At 53.3% G+C, this 19,319-nt stretch overlaps 2 protein-coding genes across 3 annotated transcripts; both read left to right on the top strand.

Moving 5' to 3' along the window:
* Positions 1-612: 612 nt before the first annotated feature.
* Positions 613-6,672, top strand: LOC105464430 (apolipoprotein B mRNA editing enzyme catalytic subunit 3C). Its single transcript, XM_011712332.2, has 4 exons — positions 613-856; positions 2,222-2,378; positions 4,077-4,356; positions 4,581-6,672. The coding sequence occupies exons 1-4, from the start codon at positions 840-842 to the stop codon at positions 4,697-4,699; spliced, it is 573 nt and encodes a 190-aa protein (XP_011710634.2). The 5' UTR covers positions 613-839; the 3' UTR covers positions 4,700-6,672.
* A 112-nt stretch (positions 6,673-6,784) lies between these two features.
* On the top strand, positions 6,785-18,872 carry APOBEC3D (apolipoprotein B mRNA editing enzyme catalytic subunit 3D). 2 transcript variants are annotated; one of them, XM_011712336.3, is made up of 7 exons: positions 6,785-7,835; positions 9,130-9,286; positions 11,405-11,684; positions 11,891-12,005; positions 15,717-15,873; positions 17,944-18,223; positions 18,447-18,867. In XM_011712336.3, exons 1-7 carry the CDS (start codon positions 7,819-7,821, stop codon positions 18,563-18,565), a joined length of 1,125 nt encoding a protein of 374 aa, XP_011710638.2. In that variant the 5' UTR covers positions 6,785-7,818; the 3' UTR covers positions 18,566-18,867.
* The last annotated feature ends 447 nt before the right edge of the window (positions 18,873-19,319 follow it).

The raw sequence follows: 19,319 nt of genomic DNA on the forward strand, positions 1-19,319 counted from the left end.
AAAGAGTAATATTAAAAGCTAATGATTAATGTCTATACTAATGATTGATAATGTCCATGATGATCTCTACATCTAATTTGTATTATAACTATTCTTATTGTAAGTATATTCTTTACTATACTGAAACAGTTTGTGCCTTCAGTCTCTTGCCTCAGCACCTGGGTAATCCTCCGCCCACACCTCTGAGGGGCTGACCTGCGCCCCACCTTCTGGAAGCTGGGAGGTTGGAAGAGGGAAGGCATGCAATGGACCCAGCACACAGCTGGGAACTTGAGGCACACCTAAGCCTTCACTTGTGCTGTGCGGAGTCCACACTTCCTTCCCCACTGGAGTCTCAAAACCTCCCTCACTCAACAGGGAGGTGCTGCTCAAAGTTCTGGGCACACATTAGGGCTGGGGAGGGGGCGGTGGAAAGGGGGCTCCAGCCTGTCCATCCACCAGACAAGGGGGCACCTGCCCCTCTCTCAGCCTGGTCTGGACCCGCCTCCCAGGCTCTGGCTGCAATGCCTTTCTCTTTCTCTTTCTTTCTCTTTGCAATTCCGTTGGGTCCTGCCCAAGACAGATAAAGACAGAGCAGCCTGTCTTTGTCTGAGCTTCCTCTGCCAGTGGGAGGGGCCAGAAGAAAACCAGAAAGAGGGCCAGAGTCAGAGAAACGTAAAGCACCCCAGGGTCTCCCACGCCAGTGCCTGAGCAGGAACGGGGAGGGGCCATGACTCACAAGGCCCTGGGAGGTCACTTTAAAGAGGGCTGCCCAACTGCAAGGACTCTGTAAACGGGAAGAGAAGCCACAGCACTTCAGAAAAGAGTGGGACTGGACAAGCGTATCTAAGAGGCCGAACATGAATCCACAGATCAGGTACCTCTGCCCGCTCTGTCTGCCAGGCCCCTCCTGCCCCTTCCTGCCTGGTGGTCCTGCTGGGTCTCAGCCCTGGCCTCCCCCTGCCCCAGCCCCACCTCTGGGCTCCCTTCCCTCTGTCTCCCCTGCCGCCGACACTCCCAGCCAGGCTCCTTGCCCTGCTGTGTGGTCGCCCCACTGCTGCTTCTGAATGGGCCACCTTCCCCACCTGCACCAGCCCAGGCCCCCTGCTGAGACTCTCCCCAGAAAGTCACCACCGGGCTGGTGCTCCCCACCCTGGGAGGGTGCTCCCTCTGTGCGCTTCCCACCATTCCTGAGCTCTGGAACTGGGAGAATTGAACCAAAGGATGATTGGGTCAATCCGACATTTTGTTCTCAGCACTTTGATGAAATTTCTGTAAGATTTACTTTGTTTCAATATAAAGTCTTAGGAGAGGGTGTGGGGGAGGGAATGGTCTCTGTACCAGAAAATAAGTCATTTCTTCCAAAGATGCCACCAGTGTGAACAGAGGAGGATGCACATGACCCCAGACACAGGCTCCTCCTTCGTGAGCACCATTCCCCTTTTAAAATGACCCTGGTAACATGGAATGTATAAAAAATATGATGATTAGGACAAATATCCTTATTTTACCCAGGGCACGGTGGCTTATGCCTGTAATCCTAGCACTTTGGGAGGCTAAGGCGGGTGGATCACTTGTGGTCAGGAGTTCGAGACCAGCCTGGCTAACATGGTGAAAGCCCGTCTCTACTGAAAATACAAAAAATTAGCCAGGCGTGGTGGCGGGCACCTGTAATCCCAGCTACTTGGGAGGCTGAGGCAGGAAAATCCCTGAACACGGGGGCCGGAGGTTGCAGTGAGCCGAGATTGTGCCACTGCACTCCAGCCTGGGGGACAGAGCGAGATGCCATCTTAAAAAAAATAAATAAATAAAGGTAGCCTTGGCCTGGGGAATTCGGTGTGATATCATCATCGGACAGGTGAAATGGGAGGAAGGAACTGAGCTGAAATGTTCAAGCAATTATTTCAGGGTGAAGAGTTTTATTGTCTGTTGCATTTTCCTAATGGGTTGGGAGATGTGTGGCAGAAAAACTGGGAGGTTGAGGGTGTCCCATTGGTAGCCCCAGAGCTGGGGTTCCAGCTGGGAGAGGTCACTGCAGCCCTGCTGCCCCTGCCAGCATCGCCTCCTCTTTCTCTCTCCCAATCTTCCTGCCTGGGAAAGCAGCAGACATTCTCAGGACTGCGGAGGGATGGGGGAGGCCCAGAGCCCAGGGCCGTCTAGGGAGTGGTGTTCAGTGGGCATCAGCCCCCAGGACTCCGGCGGGGCGGGTCTCTGCATTGGGGTTTCTCTCTTGTGCCCTCAGAAACCCGATGAAGGCAATGGATCCAGGCACATTCTACTTCCAATTTAAAAACCTATGGGAAGCCAACAATCGGAACGAAACCTGGCTGTGCTTCACCGTGGAAGTTATAAAGCAGTGTTCAACTGTCTCCCGGGAGAGGGGCGTCTTCCGAAACCAGGTAGCACCAAAGTCTTAGTTACACCCCAAATAGGAGCTAAGCAGCTGGGAATGCAGAAAACACAATAAGTGACGTGCCCGGTGCGGGCTCTCCTGTGTGTACTTTCTTGCCACATGTCTTTTTTTTTTTCTTTTTTCTTTCTTTTTTTTTTTTTTTTTTTTTGATATGGAGTCTCGCTCTGTTACCCAGACTGGAATGCAGTGGCGCTATCTCAGCTCACGGCAACCTCTGCTTCCCGGGTTCAAGTGAGTCTCCTGCCTCAGTCTCCCAAGTAGCTGGGATTACAGGTGCCTGCCACCACACCCAGCTAATTTTTTTTGTATTTTTAGTACAAATGGGATTTCACCATGTTGGCCAGGCTGGTTTTGAACTCCTGACCTCAAGTGATCCACCAGCCTTGGCCTCCCAAAGTGCTAGGATTACAGGCGTGAGACACCATGTCTGGCCTCCTCCCCACATTTTTTAAGTCCGTGGGCCAGATCTTCCTCCCTGACTCTCCTGTGATCAGATTGTGGAGGGGTTTTGCTTCTTCCCGAAAGGCCTTGTTTAGCACCCAGCACCCTCACTCTTGACTTTGTTCCCCAAAATCTTGTCATGGAGCTGTACATCCGGCAGTCCTCGGGAAACAGCAGCTGTGGGAAGCAGGGGGTGTGGTGTCCAGCTCTGTGTCTGGGCCAGTCACTGCTGGGCTCGTGGGGCCGCCCCTGCCACTGCCCTGATTCCTCAGCAGAAGGCAGGCAGGGACCAAGGCAGACCCCAGAGGGCCAGGCCATAGCAGGGGCTGAGGATGCCTGGTGAATGGATAGCTGGGAGAAAATATGGCAGAATTCACACATGAGTCTATGAGACAGGGAAAGACTCAATAAAATAAAGAAGGAAGGGGCCGGGCACGGTGCAGTGGCTCATGCCTGTAATCCCAGCACTTTGGGAGGCTGAGGCAGGCAGATCATGAGGTCAGGGATTCGAGACCAGCCTGGCTAACATGATGAAACCCCATCTCTACTAAAAATACAAAGATTAGCCAGGTGTGGAGGTGCATGCCTATAATCCCAGCTACTCAGGAGGCTGAGGCAGGAGAATCGCTTGAACCTGGGAGGCAGAGGTTGCAGTGAGCCAAGATTGTGCCACTGCACTCCAGCCTGGGTGGCAGAGCAAGACTCCATCTCAGAAAAAAATAAAAATAAAAGAATAAAGAAGGAAGGAGAAGGATAGAACAAGGGAAACTCAATGAATAAAACACCCTGGGGCCTACTATGTACCCAGAAAAATGAAAAGTAAAGAAATAAAATAAGGCCATGCATGTGGTTTACCCTCATAGTCCCAGAGCTTTGGGAGGCTGAGGCAGGAGGATCGCTTAAGCCCAAGAGTTTGAGATGAGCCTGGGCAACATGGTGAAACCCCGTCTCTACAAAAATTACAAAAAAAATTAGGCAGGTGTGGCGGCACACACTTGCAGTCCCAGTTAATTGGGAGGCTGAGGTGGGAAGATTCCTTGTGCCTGGGAGGTCAAGACTGCAGTCAGCCCAGATTGCACCACCGCACTCCAGCCTGGGCAACAGAGAGACACCCTGCCTCAAAAATAAATAAATAAGGAAACGCCCCTGGGCTCTGGCCCACCTTCTGCTCCCATTGCCTCACCCCTGCACTTCTCCTGCTCCTGGTCTGAGCTCCCCTGCTCTCCTCCTCCTCCTTCCCCAGGTCGATCTTGAGACCCATTGTCATGCAGAAAGGTGCTTCCTCTCCTGGTTCTGCGAGGACATACTGTCTCCTAACACAGACTACCAGGTCACCTGGTACACATCTTGGAGCCCTTGCCCAGAGTGTGCCAGGGAGGTGGCCAAGTTCCTGGCCAGGCACAACAATGTGATGCTCACCATCTATACCGCCCGCCTCTACTACTCCCAGTATCCGAATTACCAGCAGGGGCTCCGCAGCCTGAGTGAGAAAGGGGTCTCTGTGAAGATTATGGACTACGAAGGTGAGATGTGGGGTGGCTGAGGTAAGCGGGTTCGGGAGGGACAGCATGAGGGGCAGGTGGGTCTCCAATGCCGTGGGGCGGGGCAGTGTCCCCTGGGAGTCTGTGGGGACGGAGCTGGTGTCCACTGCAACTGGCAGTCAGGAGACCTGGCCTGGGATGGGAGGGCCCAGGGCCTGGAGAGAGGCCTGCTGGGTCCTCACTGCTTTCTCCTCGTTTTTTCTCAGATTTTAAATATTGTTGGGAAAAGTTTGTGTACGATGATGGTGAGCCATTCAAGCCTTGGAAGGGACTAAAAACCAGCTTTCGATTTCTGAAAAGACGCCTACGGGAGATTCTTCAGTGAGGGGTCTCCCCGGGCCTCATGGTCTGTCTCCTCTAGCCTCCTGCTCATGCTGCACAGGCCTCCCCTCCACCCTGGACCAGCTCTGTTTCTGCCTGGTCATCCTGAGCCCCTCCTGCCCTCAGGGCCATTCCACTGTGCTCCCCTGCCTCACCGCCTCCTCCCCGCTCTCCCAGGCTCTTCCTTCAGAGGCCTCTTTCTGCCTCCATGGCTACCCATCCACCCCCTCAGACCCCATTCCTCCAGCCTGCGTGCCCCTAACCTGGCTCTTCCCATCTCCCCAGCATAACCAAATCTTACTAAACTCAACCTAGGCTGGGCATGGTGACTCACGCCTGTAATCCCCCAGCACTTTAGGAGGCAAAGGTGGGAGAATCGCTTGAGCCCAGGAGTTCAAGACCAGCCTGGGTCACATGACAAAGCCCCATCTCTACCAAAAAAAAAAAAAAAAAAAGCTAGATGTGGTGGCATGCACCTGTAGTCCAAGCTACTTGGAAGGCTGAAGTGGGAGGATTACTTGAGCCCTGGAGGTGGAGGCTGGAGTGAACAGAGATCGCACCACTGAACTCCGGTCTGGGCAGAGTAGATCGAGACCCTGCCTGAAAATAAATCAATAAATAAACTCAACCTAAATGGGTGTGAATATATGTAAATTTAATACCAGAAGTTTTGAGAAACATCCTTTGTAAATTTCATCCTACGAATTGGGTCATTCATGTCCTACCCAGCTAAAACAGAGGCCAGGAGCCAGGGAGGAAAAGCAGTCAGGCCACACACCATTGCTCCCGAAATGGACTTCTCTGCAAGCCTGACTCCTGAAACTGTGCGTTGTACCCTGAAACCAGCTTTATCCATAGCTTCTGCGATAAATGGCTGTAAGTCTTGGACTCCTTGCTCCAAAAGCAGCAACTCAGCAATGGAACCTCCCAGCTCCCAACCCTTCCTAGTGCCCACGGGCTTTCCCAAAGGGCAAGAGAACATTTCTCCTCCTATAATTGCCATCTCTTTGTTCTCCCAACATGGTGAACACCATCCGGACTGCGTGTATGTCCCAAATTACAATTCTTTCTTTGCTAATGAAATATGAAATTTAGAGGCTCTTCTCCACACTTTAAATTTGACTTGACATTTTCAAGGCAGATGTAAGTTATTAGAGAATGAGACTCTATAAAAATGACCCGTTCATGCCGTGGCCTCCATAGAAGATGCCCCGGGCCAGGTGTCCACACGGCGGGCATTTATTTTCTCGAAGATCTGGAGGCTGCAGGTCCAAGTTCGAGGGTTGGGTGGAGTTGTTTTCTCTGAGGTCAATTCTCCTGGCTGGCAGGGAGTCGCTTCCAGCCGTGTCCTCTGTGGCTTTTCCTCTATGCACCTGCACCTCTGGGGTCTCTCTGCCTCCAAATATCAAATATCAACCTTTTTTTTTTTTTTTTCTTTGAGACAGAGTTTTGCTCTTGTTGCCCAGGCTGGAGTGCAATGGCACGATCTCGGCTCACTGCAACCTCTGCCTCCCGAGTTCAAGCGATTCTTCTGCTTCAGCCTCCCAAGTACCTGGGACTAAAGGCATGCGTCACCACACCTGATTAATTTTGTAGTTTTAGTAGAGAAGGGATCTCACCATGTTGGCCATGCTTGCTCTCGAACTCCTGACCGCAGGTGATCTGCCTGTCTTGGCCTCCCCAAGTGCTGGGATTACAGGTGTGAGCCACTGTGCCCGCCTGGGATCATATGTTACATGCATATTTGTTTGATAAGCCTGGACTGCAACCACCTACATGAATATTCATAGCTCCTCCTGTAGCCTGTTGAATATGTATGTTTAGCCAACCTCTTCAGCATAAAGCTCCTGCCCCAACCCCTCCTGCTTCTAAATGTCTGTATCTGGTGTTTCCCAGAGGCTGCTTTTCCCAGGCTGTAGGATGGCCACCTGCAGGCTATCACCCTTATCAAGAAATAAAGTGTTCTTTGTAAATGTATACCTTGTATAATTTTTAGGTCTCTGCACCATGGGAGCACGCTACCAGGGGAAGGGAGCTGTGAGACCCACAGGGAGGCCCCAGACAGGCTGGCGTGGGACACCAGCCGCTGCCCTTCCATGACATGGGGACAAGAGAGGGCAAAAGTTCATCCTACCAGGGAGCAACTCCGGGCCGGAGATGGGGAAGGAGGAGAAGCAGGAAGGAAAGAGCTCAGTTTGGGGGCGCGCATGACATCTTGGTGGGACATCTGAGGCCCACACCCACCTGCTGTCCCTCACTCCCATGGTGGCCTCCTAGTGTGAAGGCCTGGGGGGAGGTAGACGCCATGCCCTTCACTCTCCCTCCCTGTCCCCATGGCTGCTGGGTGGGGGGTGTCTCTGGGTTGATCCCTGAGGGCAGGATCTGGGAGTCCCTGCAGAGGCATCAGCCTGTCTGTCTTGATGGTGGAGAAGAGGCTCCAGCTGGGCGGGACCACCAGGGGAGGGGCGTCTGCTCTGCTGGCTCAGCCTGGTGTGGACCCACCTCCAGGCCTCTGGCTGCAATGACTTTCTCTTTCACTTTGCAATGGCCTTGGGTCCTGCCTCAAGGAGCAGCCTGTCTTTGTCACCAGTCCCTCTACACAGGGGAGGGCCCCAGAGAAAACCAGAAACAGGGTGAAAGACTGAGTAAGATAAGCATCCCATGGCCTCCCACACCAGCGCCAGAACAGGAAGGGGGAGGGGCCAAGACTCACAAGGCCTTGGGAGGTCACTTTTTTTTTGAGACAGAGTCTCCCTCTCTCACCGAGGCTGGAGTACAGTGGCACGATCTCGACTCACTGCAACCTCCGCCTCCCGGGTTCAAGTGAGCCTCCCGAGTAGCTGGGATTGCAGGTGCCCACCACCACACCCGGCTAATTTTTGTATTTTTAGTAGAGACGGGGTTTCTGCATTTTGGTCAGGCTGGTCTGGAACTCCTGACCTCGTGATCCGCCTGCCTCAGCCTCCCAAAGTGCTGGGATTACAGGCGTGAGCCACCGTGCCTGGCTGGGAGGTCATTTTAAGGAGGGCTGCCCAACTGCAAGGGCGCTGTAAGCAGGAAGTGAAACCACAGCGCTTCAAAAAAAAGAGCGGGACTGGGACAAGCGTATCTAAGAGGCTGAACATGAATCCACAGATCAGGTACCGCTGCCCACTCAGTCCGCCCGGGTCTCTCCGGCCCCTTCCTGTCTGGTGGTCCTGCTGGGCCTCAGCCCTGGCCTCCCTTTGCCCCAGCCCCAACCCCAGACTTCCTTCCCTCTGGCTTCCCTGCTATCCCCACTCCCAGCCACGCTACTTGCCCTGCTGTGTGGTTGCCCCACTGCTGTTTCTGAATGGGCAACCTTCCCCACCTGCCACAGCCCAGGCCCCCTGCTGAGACTGTCCACTGAAAGTCATGGCCAGGTTGGTGCTCCCCGCCCTGAGAGGGTGCTCCCTCTGTGTGCTTCTCGCCATTCCTGAGCTCAGGAATTGCGAGAATTGAACTAAAGGATGATTGGGGCAATCAGGTATTTTGTTTACAGCGCTTTGTTGGACTTTCTGTAAGATTTACTTTGTTTAAATACAAAGTCTTAGGAGAGGGTGTGGGGAGGGAATGATCTCTGAAGCACAAGATAAATCGTATCATCCAAGGATGACTCCACAGTCAGCAGATGACCCCAGACAGGTTCCACTCCAAGGTCACTCTTCATCTTTTAGAACATGACCAGTAACATGGAATGTGAGAAAGAACGCAATGATCAGGAGAAATGTTCTGATTTTAAAATTTAGTGAAAAGAGAGCCCAGTCCCCAACAGCTTTCTCCTGCAGGGCCCTGTGATGCAGAGACTGGACAGGGCTGGCCTGGAAAGGGGCCCCAGCTCCATCTGTCCCAGCTCTGTGGCCTGGGCAGGTTACCCCACCTCTCTGCACCTCTGGCCCCTCCTCTGTAAGATGGGAATGGCCCCGGCAGGCTTAGGGCAGCCTCACATGAGCTCATACCCACGCAGCACTTAGAAAAGTGGCCTGGGCCTCAGAAATCGGTTCAACCATGATTTTAAAATAATGTTAACATGCAAAGTGAAGCATCAGGAAGGTATTGAGCTGAAAGGTTAAAAGCCATTTTTTAAGGGTGAAGAGTTTTATTATCTTTTGCATTTTCTTAATGAGTTGGGCAGTGGGTTGGCAGAAATACTGAGAGGGTGGGGAATGTACCCCTGGAAAGGCCAGAGTTGGGCCTGAGTTGGGAGAGATCGCCCCGGCCCTGGCGCCCCTGCCAGCATCCCCTCCTCTTCCTCTCCCCTCAGTCTTCCTGCCTGGGAAGACAGCACAAATTCTCAGGGCTGTGGAGGAGTGGGGGAGGCCCAGGGCCATCCCAGGAGCTGTGTTCAGTGGACATGAGCCCCGAGGACTCCAGGGAGGGCTCTCTGCATGGCAGATTTCTCTCTTTTGCCTTCAGAAATCCGATGGAGGGGATGTATCGACACATATTCAACTACAACTTTGAAAATGAACCCATCCTCTATGGTCGGAGCTACACCTGGCTGTGCTACGAAGTGAAAATAAGGAAGGACCCCTCAAAGCTCCCTTGGGACACAGGGGTCTTTCGAGGCCAGGTACGACCCAAACTTCAGTCGAATCGTAGGTACGAACTAAGCAACTGGGAATGCAGAAAACGCGTAAGTAAAATGCCCGGTGGCGGGCTCTCAATTGTATATTTTTTCCCACATTTATTTTTTTTCTTTCTTTCTTATTTATTTATTTATTTTGAGACAGAGTCTCCATCTGTCGCCCAGGCTGAAGTGCAGTGGTGCGATCTCGGCTCACTGCAACCTCTGTCTCCTGGGTTCAAGCGATTCTCCTGCCTCAGCCTCCTGAGTAGCTGGGACTACAGGCACCTGCCACCACGCCAGGCTAATTTTACTATTTTCAGTAGAAATGGGTTTTCACCATGTTGAGCAGGCTGGTCTCGAACGCCTGATCTCAGGTGATTCACCTGCCTTGGCCTGCCAAAGTTCTGGGATTACAGGCATGAGCCAGTGTGCCTGGCCACATCCCACATTTCTTTATTTCTTTTATTTCTTTCTTTTTTTTTTTTTCTTTTTTTTTCTTTTGAGACAGAGTTTTGCTCTTGTTGTCCAGGCTAGAGTGCAATGGCTCAATCTTGGCTCATTCAACTTTCGCCTCCTGGGTTCAAGCGATTATCCTGCCTCAGCTGCCTGAATAGCTGGGATTACAGGTGCCTGCCACCATGCCCAGCTAATTTTTTGTATTTTTAATAGAGACGGGATTTCACCATGTTGGCCAGGCTGGCCTTGAACTCCTGACCTCAGGTGATCCGCTCACCTCGGCCTCCCAAAGTGCTGGGAACACAGATGTGAGCCACTGCGCCGGGCCTCCACTTCCCACATATCTTAAGTCTGTGGCCCAGACCTTCCTGCTTGACTGCCCCAGCCACTGCCCTGATTCCTCCATGGCAAAGATGCATCACAGGATGGTGAACCCTCACTCCTCACCCTGCCACCCCGACTCAGGACACTAAGCTCCCCGCCTTGTCCCACCCATCCCTACGGCCCCCTCCGCCCAGGCAGGAAACTTTTCAGTGTGTTTGGGGAGGGAGCCGTCTGTGTGCTGGGCAGGCCTGACCTACAGCGGTGCTGGCCACGGAAACACCCAGGACTCAGGAGTGAAGCACAAGTGTTTCCAGTCCCCACACGCTAAAAAGGCGACAAAAACTGGTATAAGTAATTTTAATATTTAATTTAATCCAATGTAGCTAACATATTACTTCAACATTGATTAACATAAAATTATTTGTGAGATAGTGAAGTTTCTTTTTCTTCTCACACTGAAATGAGCAGTGTATGGTGTATTTTTCATGTGCTGAGGTCTCTCATCAGAGCCCCGTTTCAGGTGCACAGTAGCCCCCTTGGCCAGTGCCCCCCAACATGGGACAGCGCAGGTCCAGTGGCTTCTCCAGCAGATGGCAGGGAAGGAACAAGGCCGACCCCAGAGGGCCAGGCCACAGCAGGGGCTGAGGATGCCTGGTGAATGGATGCCTGGGAGAATGGATGCCAGAATTCACGACGAGGCCTGAACAGGGCCGGGAAAACTCCCAAACGAAGGGAAGCACGTGTCTTGGTGCACCTTGTGATGCTTCAACAGCAGGACTGAGACGGGGACATTGACAATGAATAGAAATGTGCTGGCTCGAGTTCTGGACGCTGGGAAGTCCACTGTCAAGGCACCAGTGACTTTCCAGGGCCTGCGAGCTGCACAGTCACCTGGGGGTGAAGGTGGTTGCCAGAAGCTCAGGGGATGCTCCAGATAGAGTGGCCTGGGATGTCGAGTCACTGCTGCTCCATGACACCAGGACAAGAGGAAGCAGGAGTTTAGTCTGACACGCTGCCCCTCCAGCTAGAGGGCAAGAGACAGAAAGTTGGGCTAAAGTTGCCCTTAAATAACCACAGCAGTGGCACCCACAAAGGTGCAGTCCCCACAGCCTCACAGCTGCTTGTAGGTGCCACCTCTTAAGGCCATTACCATAGCAATTAACACTGAGCATGAGCTTTGGAGCAGACAATCACTCAAACTAATCAGGGGGATGGAGGAAAGGAGCTTCAATGGCAAGATCCCCTGGGCTCCTGTGCTGGCCCCTCCTCCCACTGCCCCAACCCTGCCCTCTCCTCCTGCTCCCCCTCTCAGAGCATCCCCTGCCCCTGCTCCTCTCCCAGGTGTATTTCCAGCCTCAGTACCACGCAGAAATGTGCTTCCTCTCTTGGTTCTGTGGCAACCAGCTGCCTGCTAACAAGCGCTTCCAGATCACCTGGTTTGCATCCTGGAACCCCTGCCCGGACTGTGTGGCGAAGGTGACCGAATTCCTGGCTGAGCACCCCAATGTCACCCTGACCATCTCTGTCGCCCGCCTCTACTACTACCGGGGCAAAGATTGGCGGAGGGCGCTCCGCAGGCTGCATCAGGCAGGGGCTCGCGTGAAGATCATGGACTATGAAGGTGAGAGGAGGAGGGGTCAGGGGAGCGTGAGTGGGAGGAACAGCATGAGAGATGGATGGATCTGCAATGCCATGGCTGGGGGTGTCCCAGGGCAGCCTGCAGGGGCAGGGCCGGCACTGACCACAACTGACAGCCAGGAGACAAAGCCTGGGAGGGCAGGACCAGGGTCGGGGAGAGCCTGACTGCTTCCCTCCTCTTCATGTCAGAATTTGCATACTGCTGGGAAAACTTTGTGTACCATGAAGGTCAGTCATTCATGCCTTGGGACAAATTCGATGACAATTATGCATCCCTGCACTGCAAGCTAAAGGAGATTCTCAGGTGAGGGTCTCCCTCTGGCCTCATGGTCTCTCTCCTCTCACCTCCTGGTCATCCTCCTGAGGCCTCCCCTGGCCAGGCCCTCCTGCCCTCCCTTCTGCCCCCTGCCTGCCCTCATGGTCACACCTCCTCACCCCAACTGTTGGTGCTCCCTTCACTTCCCTGCCTCCTCCCTGCTTTCCTGGGCCCCTCCTGTGAGTGAGAGGCCCCTTTGGCCTCCAGAGCGACCTCCATCCACCCCCGAGGCTGCCCTCCCCACAGCCTGGGATCCCCAACCTGGCTCCTTCCATCTCCCTGGCATAACCGAAGTTGTCATAACACTGGATGTAAGTGGGCGTGAATATTCACAAGCTCGACAGCCAGAAGCTTTGAGCAACATCCTTCAAGGCTGACCTGAGCCCTTGAGAAGGAGCCGCCACCGTGGGAACAGAGCTTCAGGCTTCGGCTGCCATAGAAGATGGCCTGGGCCGGGTGCCCACAGGGCCGGCATTTATTTTCTCACAGATCTGGAGGCTGCAAGTCCAGGGTGGAGGGGTGGGCGGGGCTGTGTCCTCTGCGGCCGCTCCTCCTGGCCCTGTCCTCTCTGGCCGTTCCTCTGTGCACCTGCAACCCTAGGGTCTATCTGCCTCTAAATGTCCTCCTTGTTTATGGTCCCCAGTCAGACAGGATTAGGGCCCACCCTAAGGACCATGAGTTAATTTAACCACCACTTTAGTGGACCTGTCTCCAAATACAGTTATCCTGTGAGGAGGTGGGATGAGGACTTCAACATATCAATGTTGGGAAGATACAATTTAGCCCATGACAACGACCCAGGGGGCTTTGGGTCAAGCTTGGGTGGTGTGTGCAGGGATCCCCGTTCTGTGTGTCTGTCTCCCAGGAGTCCTGCCCTGACCCTCACAGCCCCTCCCTCCAGACTTTGCTGCACCCTGGGCCGCACCCCATGGCTTCCCCACCCAACAGCACCCAGCCCGGCCCCCTGCTCACACCTGTCACTTCTCAAATCCCCACCACAGGATGGAGATGCAGAAAGAGCCAAACACGCAGTGACCAAGGTCCCATGTGAATAAATTTTTTTTTTTTTTTTTGAGACAGCTTCTTCCTCAGTCGCCCAGGCTGGAGTGCTGTGGTGCGATCTCGGCTCACTGCAACCTCTGCTTCCCAGGTTCTAGCAATTCTCCTGTCTCAGCCACCCAAGTATCTGGGATTACAGGTGCATGCCACCATGCCGGCTAATTTTTGTATTTTTAGTAGAGACGGGGTTTTGCAATCTTGGCCAGGGTGTTGAGTGAGATTTTACAAAAGCGTAGGCTTGGATAATGGGAGATTTGAGATGCCGGGAGCTTTCCAGGAAGCACAATAGAAAAGGGCAACCAGGGACTCGAGAGGCCATAGAAAGGGAGCTCAGGCCCTTGAGAGAGACAGGAACTGAGCACCTGGGTCTTGGACCAGAGGAGAAAACTGCAAGACAGGGTGGCCGGGGACACCAGCATCCGCCCTTCCATGACATAGGGACAAGAGCTCAGCCTGCCAGGGAACAACTCTGGGCAGGAGATGTGGAAGGAAGGAGCTCAGTGTGGGAGCACACGTGGCATCGTGGGGGGACATCTGAGGGTCACCTCCCACCCGCTATTCCTCCCTCCAATGGTGGCCTTTGAGTGTGAAGGCATGGGGGGAGGCAGACATCTGCCTCTCATTCTCCCTCCCTACCACATAGCTGTTGGGTGGGGGGCGTCCCTGGGATGATTCCTGAAGGCAGGATCCAGGGGTCCCTCTGGAGGTCTTCCCATCCAGGTGAGAAGGCAGCATGGAGTGAGGCCTGCACTCAGATGGGCCTGGGAGGTCACTCACAGCACAGGTGCCTCCTGGAACAAGGGCCCTGGAAGATAGAAATAGAACCCAAGCCCAGGACTAACATCAGGGCCAGGACAAGCCTGCCAAGGAGGCTGCATATGAAGCCCCAGATCAGGGACCACTGTCTGCTCTGCCCGCGGGGCCTCTGCTGCCTCATCTTGTCTGGTGGCCTTGCTGGACCTCAGCCCTGGCCTCTCCCTGCCCCAGCCCTAGCTCTGGGCTCTCTACTCCCTGCTTCCTCTGTTGCTCCCACTCCCAGCCAGGCTCTTTGCCCTGCTATGTTGTCGCCCCACTGCTGCTTCTGAATGGGCCGCCGGGCTGGTGCTTCTGAATGGACCTGCTGCTTCTGAATGGACCACCGGGCTGGTGCTCCCCACCCTGGGAGGGTGCTCCCTCTGTGTGCTTCCCACCATTCCTGAGCTCTGGAACTGGGAGAATTGAACCAAAGGATGATTGGGGCAATCCGGCATTTTGTTCTCAGCTCTTTGATGGAATTTCTGTAAGATTTACTTGGTTTCAATACAAAGTCTTAGGAGAGGGTGTGGGGGAGGGAATGGTCTCCGTACTAGAAAATAAGCCATTTCTTCCAAAGATGCCTCCAGTGTGAGCAGAGGAGGATGCACATGACCCCAGACACAGGCTCCTCCTCTGTAAGCACCGTTCGCCTTTTAGAATGACACTTGTAACCTGGAATGTAGGAAAAAATATGATGATCAGGAGTAATGCTCTTATTTTAAAGTTTCGTAAGAAGAGAGCCCGGTTCCCGACAGCTCCGCGCTGCAGGCCGGTGATGCAGAGGCTGGACAGGGCTGGCATAGAAAGGGGCCCCAGCTCGATCTGCTGCCCCAGCTCTGTGGCTTGGGCAGATTACCTGGCCTCTGTACGCCTCTGGCACCTCCTCTGTAAAATAGGGATGGTCCCTGCAGGCCTCAGGCACATGCCATGAGCTCATATGCAGCACTTGGGATAGTGGCCTCGGCCGGCCGGGCACAGTGACTCATGCCTCTCATCCCAGCACTTTGGGAGACTGAAGCAGGCAGATCACGAAATCAGGAGTTCAAGACCAGCCTGGCCAACATGGTGAAACCTGATCTCTGCTAAAAATACAAAAATTAGGGCAGGGCACAGTGGCTCACGCTTGTAATCAGCACTTTGGGAGGCCGAGGCGGGTGGATCACAAGGTCAGGAGTTCAAGACCATCCTGGCTAACATGGTAAAACTCTGTCTCTACTAAAAATACAAAAAATTAGACAGGTGTGGTGGCGGGCGCCTGTATTCCCAGCTACTTGGGAGGCTGAGGCAGGAGAATCGTTTGAAACCAGGAGGCGGAGAGTGCAGTGAGCCGAGATTGCACCACTGCACTCCAGCCTGGGTGAAAGAGTGAGACCCTATGTAAAAAAAAAAAAAAAAAAAGAATAAATTTGGTGTGATCCCAATGTAAAAATCATCATCATCATCATCAGAAGGTAAAATGTGGGGAAGGAATTGAGCTGAAATGTTCAAGCAATTATTTTAGGGTGAAGAGTTTTATTCTCTGTTGGCATTTTCCTAATGGGTTGGGAGATGTGTGGCAGAAAAACTGGGAGGTTGAGGGTGTCCCATTGGTAGCCCCAGAGCTGGGGTTCCAGCTAGGAGAGGACACCCCGGCCCTGCTGCCCCTGCCAGTATCCCCAGTATCCCCTCCTCTTTCTCTCTCCCAATCTTCCTGCCTGGGAAAGCAGCAGACATTCTCAGGGCTGCGGAGGGATGGAGGAGGCCCAGAGCCCAGGGCCATCCAGGGAGTGGTGTTCAGTGGGCATCAGCCCCCAGGACTCCGGGGAGGGGGGTCTCTGCATTGGGGTTTCTCTCTTGTGCCCTCAGAAACCCGATGAAGGCAATGTATCCACACACATTCTACTTCCACTTTGAAAACCTACAGAAAGCCTATGGTCGGAATGAAACCTGGCTGTGCTTCGCTGTGGAAATTATAAAGCAGCACTCAACTGTCCCCTGGAAGACGGGCGTCTTCCGAAACCAGGTAGCACCAAAGTCCTAGTTACACCCCAAATAAGAGCTAAGCAGCTGGGAATGCAGAAAACACAATAAGTGATGTGCCTGGCGTTGGCTCTCCTGTGTATATTTTCCTCTTACATGTCTTTCTTTTTTTCTTTTTTTTGAGACAGAGTCTCTCTCAGGCAACCTCCGCCTCTTGGGTTCGAGCAATTCTCCTGCCTCAGCCTCCTGAGTAGCTGGGATTACAGGTGCCCGCCACCACACCCGGCTAATTTTTATTCTACTTTTAGTAGAGACACGGTTTCACCATGGTGGCCAGGCTGGTTTCGAACTCCTGACCTCACGTGAACCGCCCCCCTTGGCCTTCCAAAGTGCTAGGATTACAGGCATAAGCCACCGTGCCCAACCTCCTCCCGCATTTTTTAAGTCCATGGCCCAGATCTTCCTCCCTGACTCTCCTGGGATCGGATGGTGGAGGGGATTTGTCTCTTCCCAAAAGGCCTTGCTTAGAGCCCAGCACCCTCACTCTTGACTTTCTTTCCCAAAATCTTGTCCACACGGGCCACTGACCTCTCACCCACCCTGTCGTGTCCCACCCACCCCTGCAGTCCCCTCCACCCTGGCAGGAGACTTTTCAGAGTGTGTTTGCGGTGGGAGTTGTCTACGTGCTGGGCAGGCCTGGCCTACAGCAGTGCTGGCCTCAGAAACACCCAGGACTCAGGAGTGAAGCACAAGTGTTTCCAGTCCCCACACACTTAAAAGGCAGCAAGAACTGGTGGAAGACATTTTAATGTCTGCATTAGCTCAATTATCTCACATATGATTTCAACATATACTTAATATAAAATGCCTCATGAGGGAGTTAAAGTTTGTCTATTCTCACAATGAGATTTTGAAATGAGCTGTGTATTGTTCACAGGCCAATGTTTCTAATCAGAGCCCCATTTCAAGTGCTCAGTAGCCCCTTTGGCCAACCTTCAACTCCATGAGCAATGCTGGTCCAGTGAGCTCCATAGCAGAAGGCAGACAGGGAACAAGACAGACCCCACACGGCCAGGCCACAGCAGGGGCTGAGGATGCCTGGTTAGTGGATTCCTGGGGGAAAGGATGCCAGAATTTACACTTGAGGGCATGATGAAACAGGGAAAGACTCAATAAAATAAAGAAGGAAGGGGCCGAGCCCAGTGGCTCACGCCTGTAATCCCAGCACTTTGGGAGGCCGAGGCCGGCAGATCATGAGGTCAGGAGTTTGAGACCAGCCTGGCTAACATGGTGAAACCCCATCTCTACTAATACTATAAAAATTAGCCAGGCATGGTGGTGGACGCCTGTAGTCCCAGCTGCTCGGGAGGCTGAGGCAGGAGAACTGCTTGAACCCAGGAAGTGGAGGCTGCAGTGAACTGAGATTGCGCCACTGCACTCCAGCCTGAGCGACAGAGTGAGAGTCTGTCTCAAAAAAAAAAAAAAAAAAAAAAAACAAAAACCCAGGAGGTAGAAGTTGCAATGAGCTGAAATCACGCCACTGCTCTCCCGCCTGCATGACAGAGCAAGGCTCCATCTTGTAAAAAATAAAAACAAAAAAATAAAAAGGAAGAAGAAGAATGGAATAAGGGAAACTCAATGAATAAAACGCCCTGGGGCCTACTATGTACCCAGAAAAATGAAAAGTAAAGAAATAAAATAAGGTCGTGCGTGTGGTTTATGCTCATAGTCCTAGAAATTTGGTAGGCTGAGGCAGGAGTATCGCTTGAGCCCAAGAGTTCAAGAACAGCCAAGGCAACATGGCAAAACTCTGTCTCCACAAAAATTACAAAAACAAATTTAGACAGGCGTGGCAGCACACACCTGCAACCTCAGCTAATCGGGAGGCTGAGGTGGGAAGATTCCTTGTGCTTGGGAGGTCGAGGCTGCAGTCAGTCCAGATGGCACCACTGCACCCCAGCCTGGGCAACAGAGAGAGACCATGTCCCAAAAATAAATAAATAAGGAAACGCCCTGGGGCTCCAGGCCTGCCCTCTGCTCCCATCGCCCCACCCCTGCACTCCTCCTGCTCCTGGTCTGAGCTCCCCCTGCTCTCCTCCTCCTCCTTCCCCAGGTTGATCCTGAGACCCATTGTCATGCAGAAAGGTGCTTCCTCTCTTGGTTCTGCGACAACACACTGTCTCCTAAGAAAAACTACCAGGTCACCTGGTACATATCTTGGAGCCCTTGTCCAGAGTGTGCAGGGGAGGTGGCCGAGTTCCTGGCCACGCACAGCAACGTGAAGCTCACCATCTATACCGCCCGCCTCTACTACTTCTGGGATACAGATTACCAGGAGGGGCTCCGCAGCCTGAGTGAGAAAGGGGCCTCCATGGAGATCATGGGCTACGAAGGTGAGATGTGGGGGGCTGAGGAGAGCAGGTGCGGGAGGGACAGCATGAGGGGCAGGTGGGGCTGCAATGCCGTGGGGCGGGACAGTGTCCCCGGGAAGCCTGCAGGGATGGGGCCAACGTCCTCTGTAACTGGCAGTCAGGAAACCTGGCCTGGGAGGGGAGGGACCAGGGCCTGGAGAGAGGCCTGCTGGGTCCTCACTGCTTTCTCCTCGTTTTTTCTCAGATTTTAAATATTGTTGGGAAAACTTTGTGTGCGATGATGGTGAGCCATTCAAGCCTTGGAAGGGAATAAACACCAACTTTCGATTTCTGGAAAGACGCCTATGGAAGATTCTTCAGTGAGGGGTCTCCCCGGGCCTCATGGTCTGTCTCCTCTAGCCTCCTGCTCATGCTACGTGGGCCTCCCCTCCACCCTGGACCAGCTCTGCTTTTGCCTGGTCATCCTGAGCCCCTCCTGCCCTCAGGGCCATTCCACTGTGCTCTCCTGCCTCACCGCCTCCTCCCCGCTCTCCCAGGCTCTTCCTTCAGAGGCCCCTTTCTGCTTCTATGGCTACCCATCCACCTCCCCAGTCCTGTTTCCCCAGCCTGGGTGCTCCTAACCTGCCTCTTCCCATCTCCCCAACATAATAAAAAAAAATTTTTTTTTTTTTTTTTTTTGAGACGGAGTTTCGCTCTGTCACCCAGACTGGAGTGCAATGGCTGAATCTCCGGCTCACTGCAAACTCCACCTAGCTGGTTCAAGTGATTCTCCTGTCTCAGCCTCTGAGTAGCTGGAATAACAGGTGCCTGCCACCACGTCCAGCTAATTTTTTTTTTTTTTTTTTGTATTTTTAATAGTGACTGGATTTCACCACATTGGCCAGACTGGTCTTGAACTCCTGACCTCAGGTGATCTGCCCATCTCTGCCTCCCAAAGTGCTGGGGTTACAGGCGTGAGCCACCCCACCCGGCTACATAACCAAATCTTATTAAACTCAGTCTAGGCTGGCCGCAGTGACTCATGCCTTTGGCAGGCAGAGTTGGGAGAATTGCTTGAGCCCAGGAATTTGACACCAGCCTGGGCCACATGCCAAAGCCCCATCTCTACAAAAGAAAT

This window comes from Macaca nemestrina, chromosome 15, assembly GCF_043159975.1.
Source record: "Macaca nemestrina isolate mMacNem1 chromosome 15, mMacNem.hap1, whole genome shotgun sequence".
NCBI lineage: Eukaryota > Metazoa > Chordata > Mammalia > Primates > Cercopithecidae > Macaca > Macaca nemestrina.

Coding starts and splice junctions, on each gene's coding strand:
- APOBEC3D (XM_011712336.3), top strand. Junction 11,685..11,890: donor GAAGATCATGGACTATGAAG/GTGAGAGGAGGA, acceptor TCTTCATGTCAG/AATTTGCATACTGCTGGGAA. Junction 12,006..15,716: donor AAGCTAAAGGAGATTCTCAG/GTGAGGGTCTCC, acceptor TTGTGCCCTCAG/AAACCCGATGAAGGCAATGT.
- LOC105464430 (XM_011712332.2), top strand. Junction 2,379..4,076: donor GGGGCGTCTTCCGAAACCAG/GTAGCACCAAAG, acceptor CTCCTTCCCCAG/GTCGATCTTGAGACCCATTG. Junction 4,357..4,580: donor GAAGATTATGGACTACGAAG/GTGAGATGTGGG, acceptor GTTTTTTCTCAG/ATTTTAAATATTGTTGGGAA.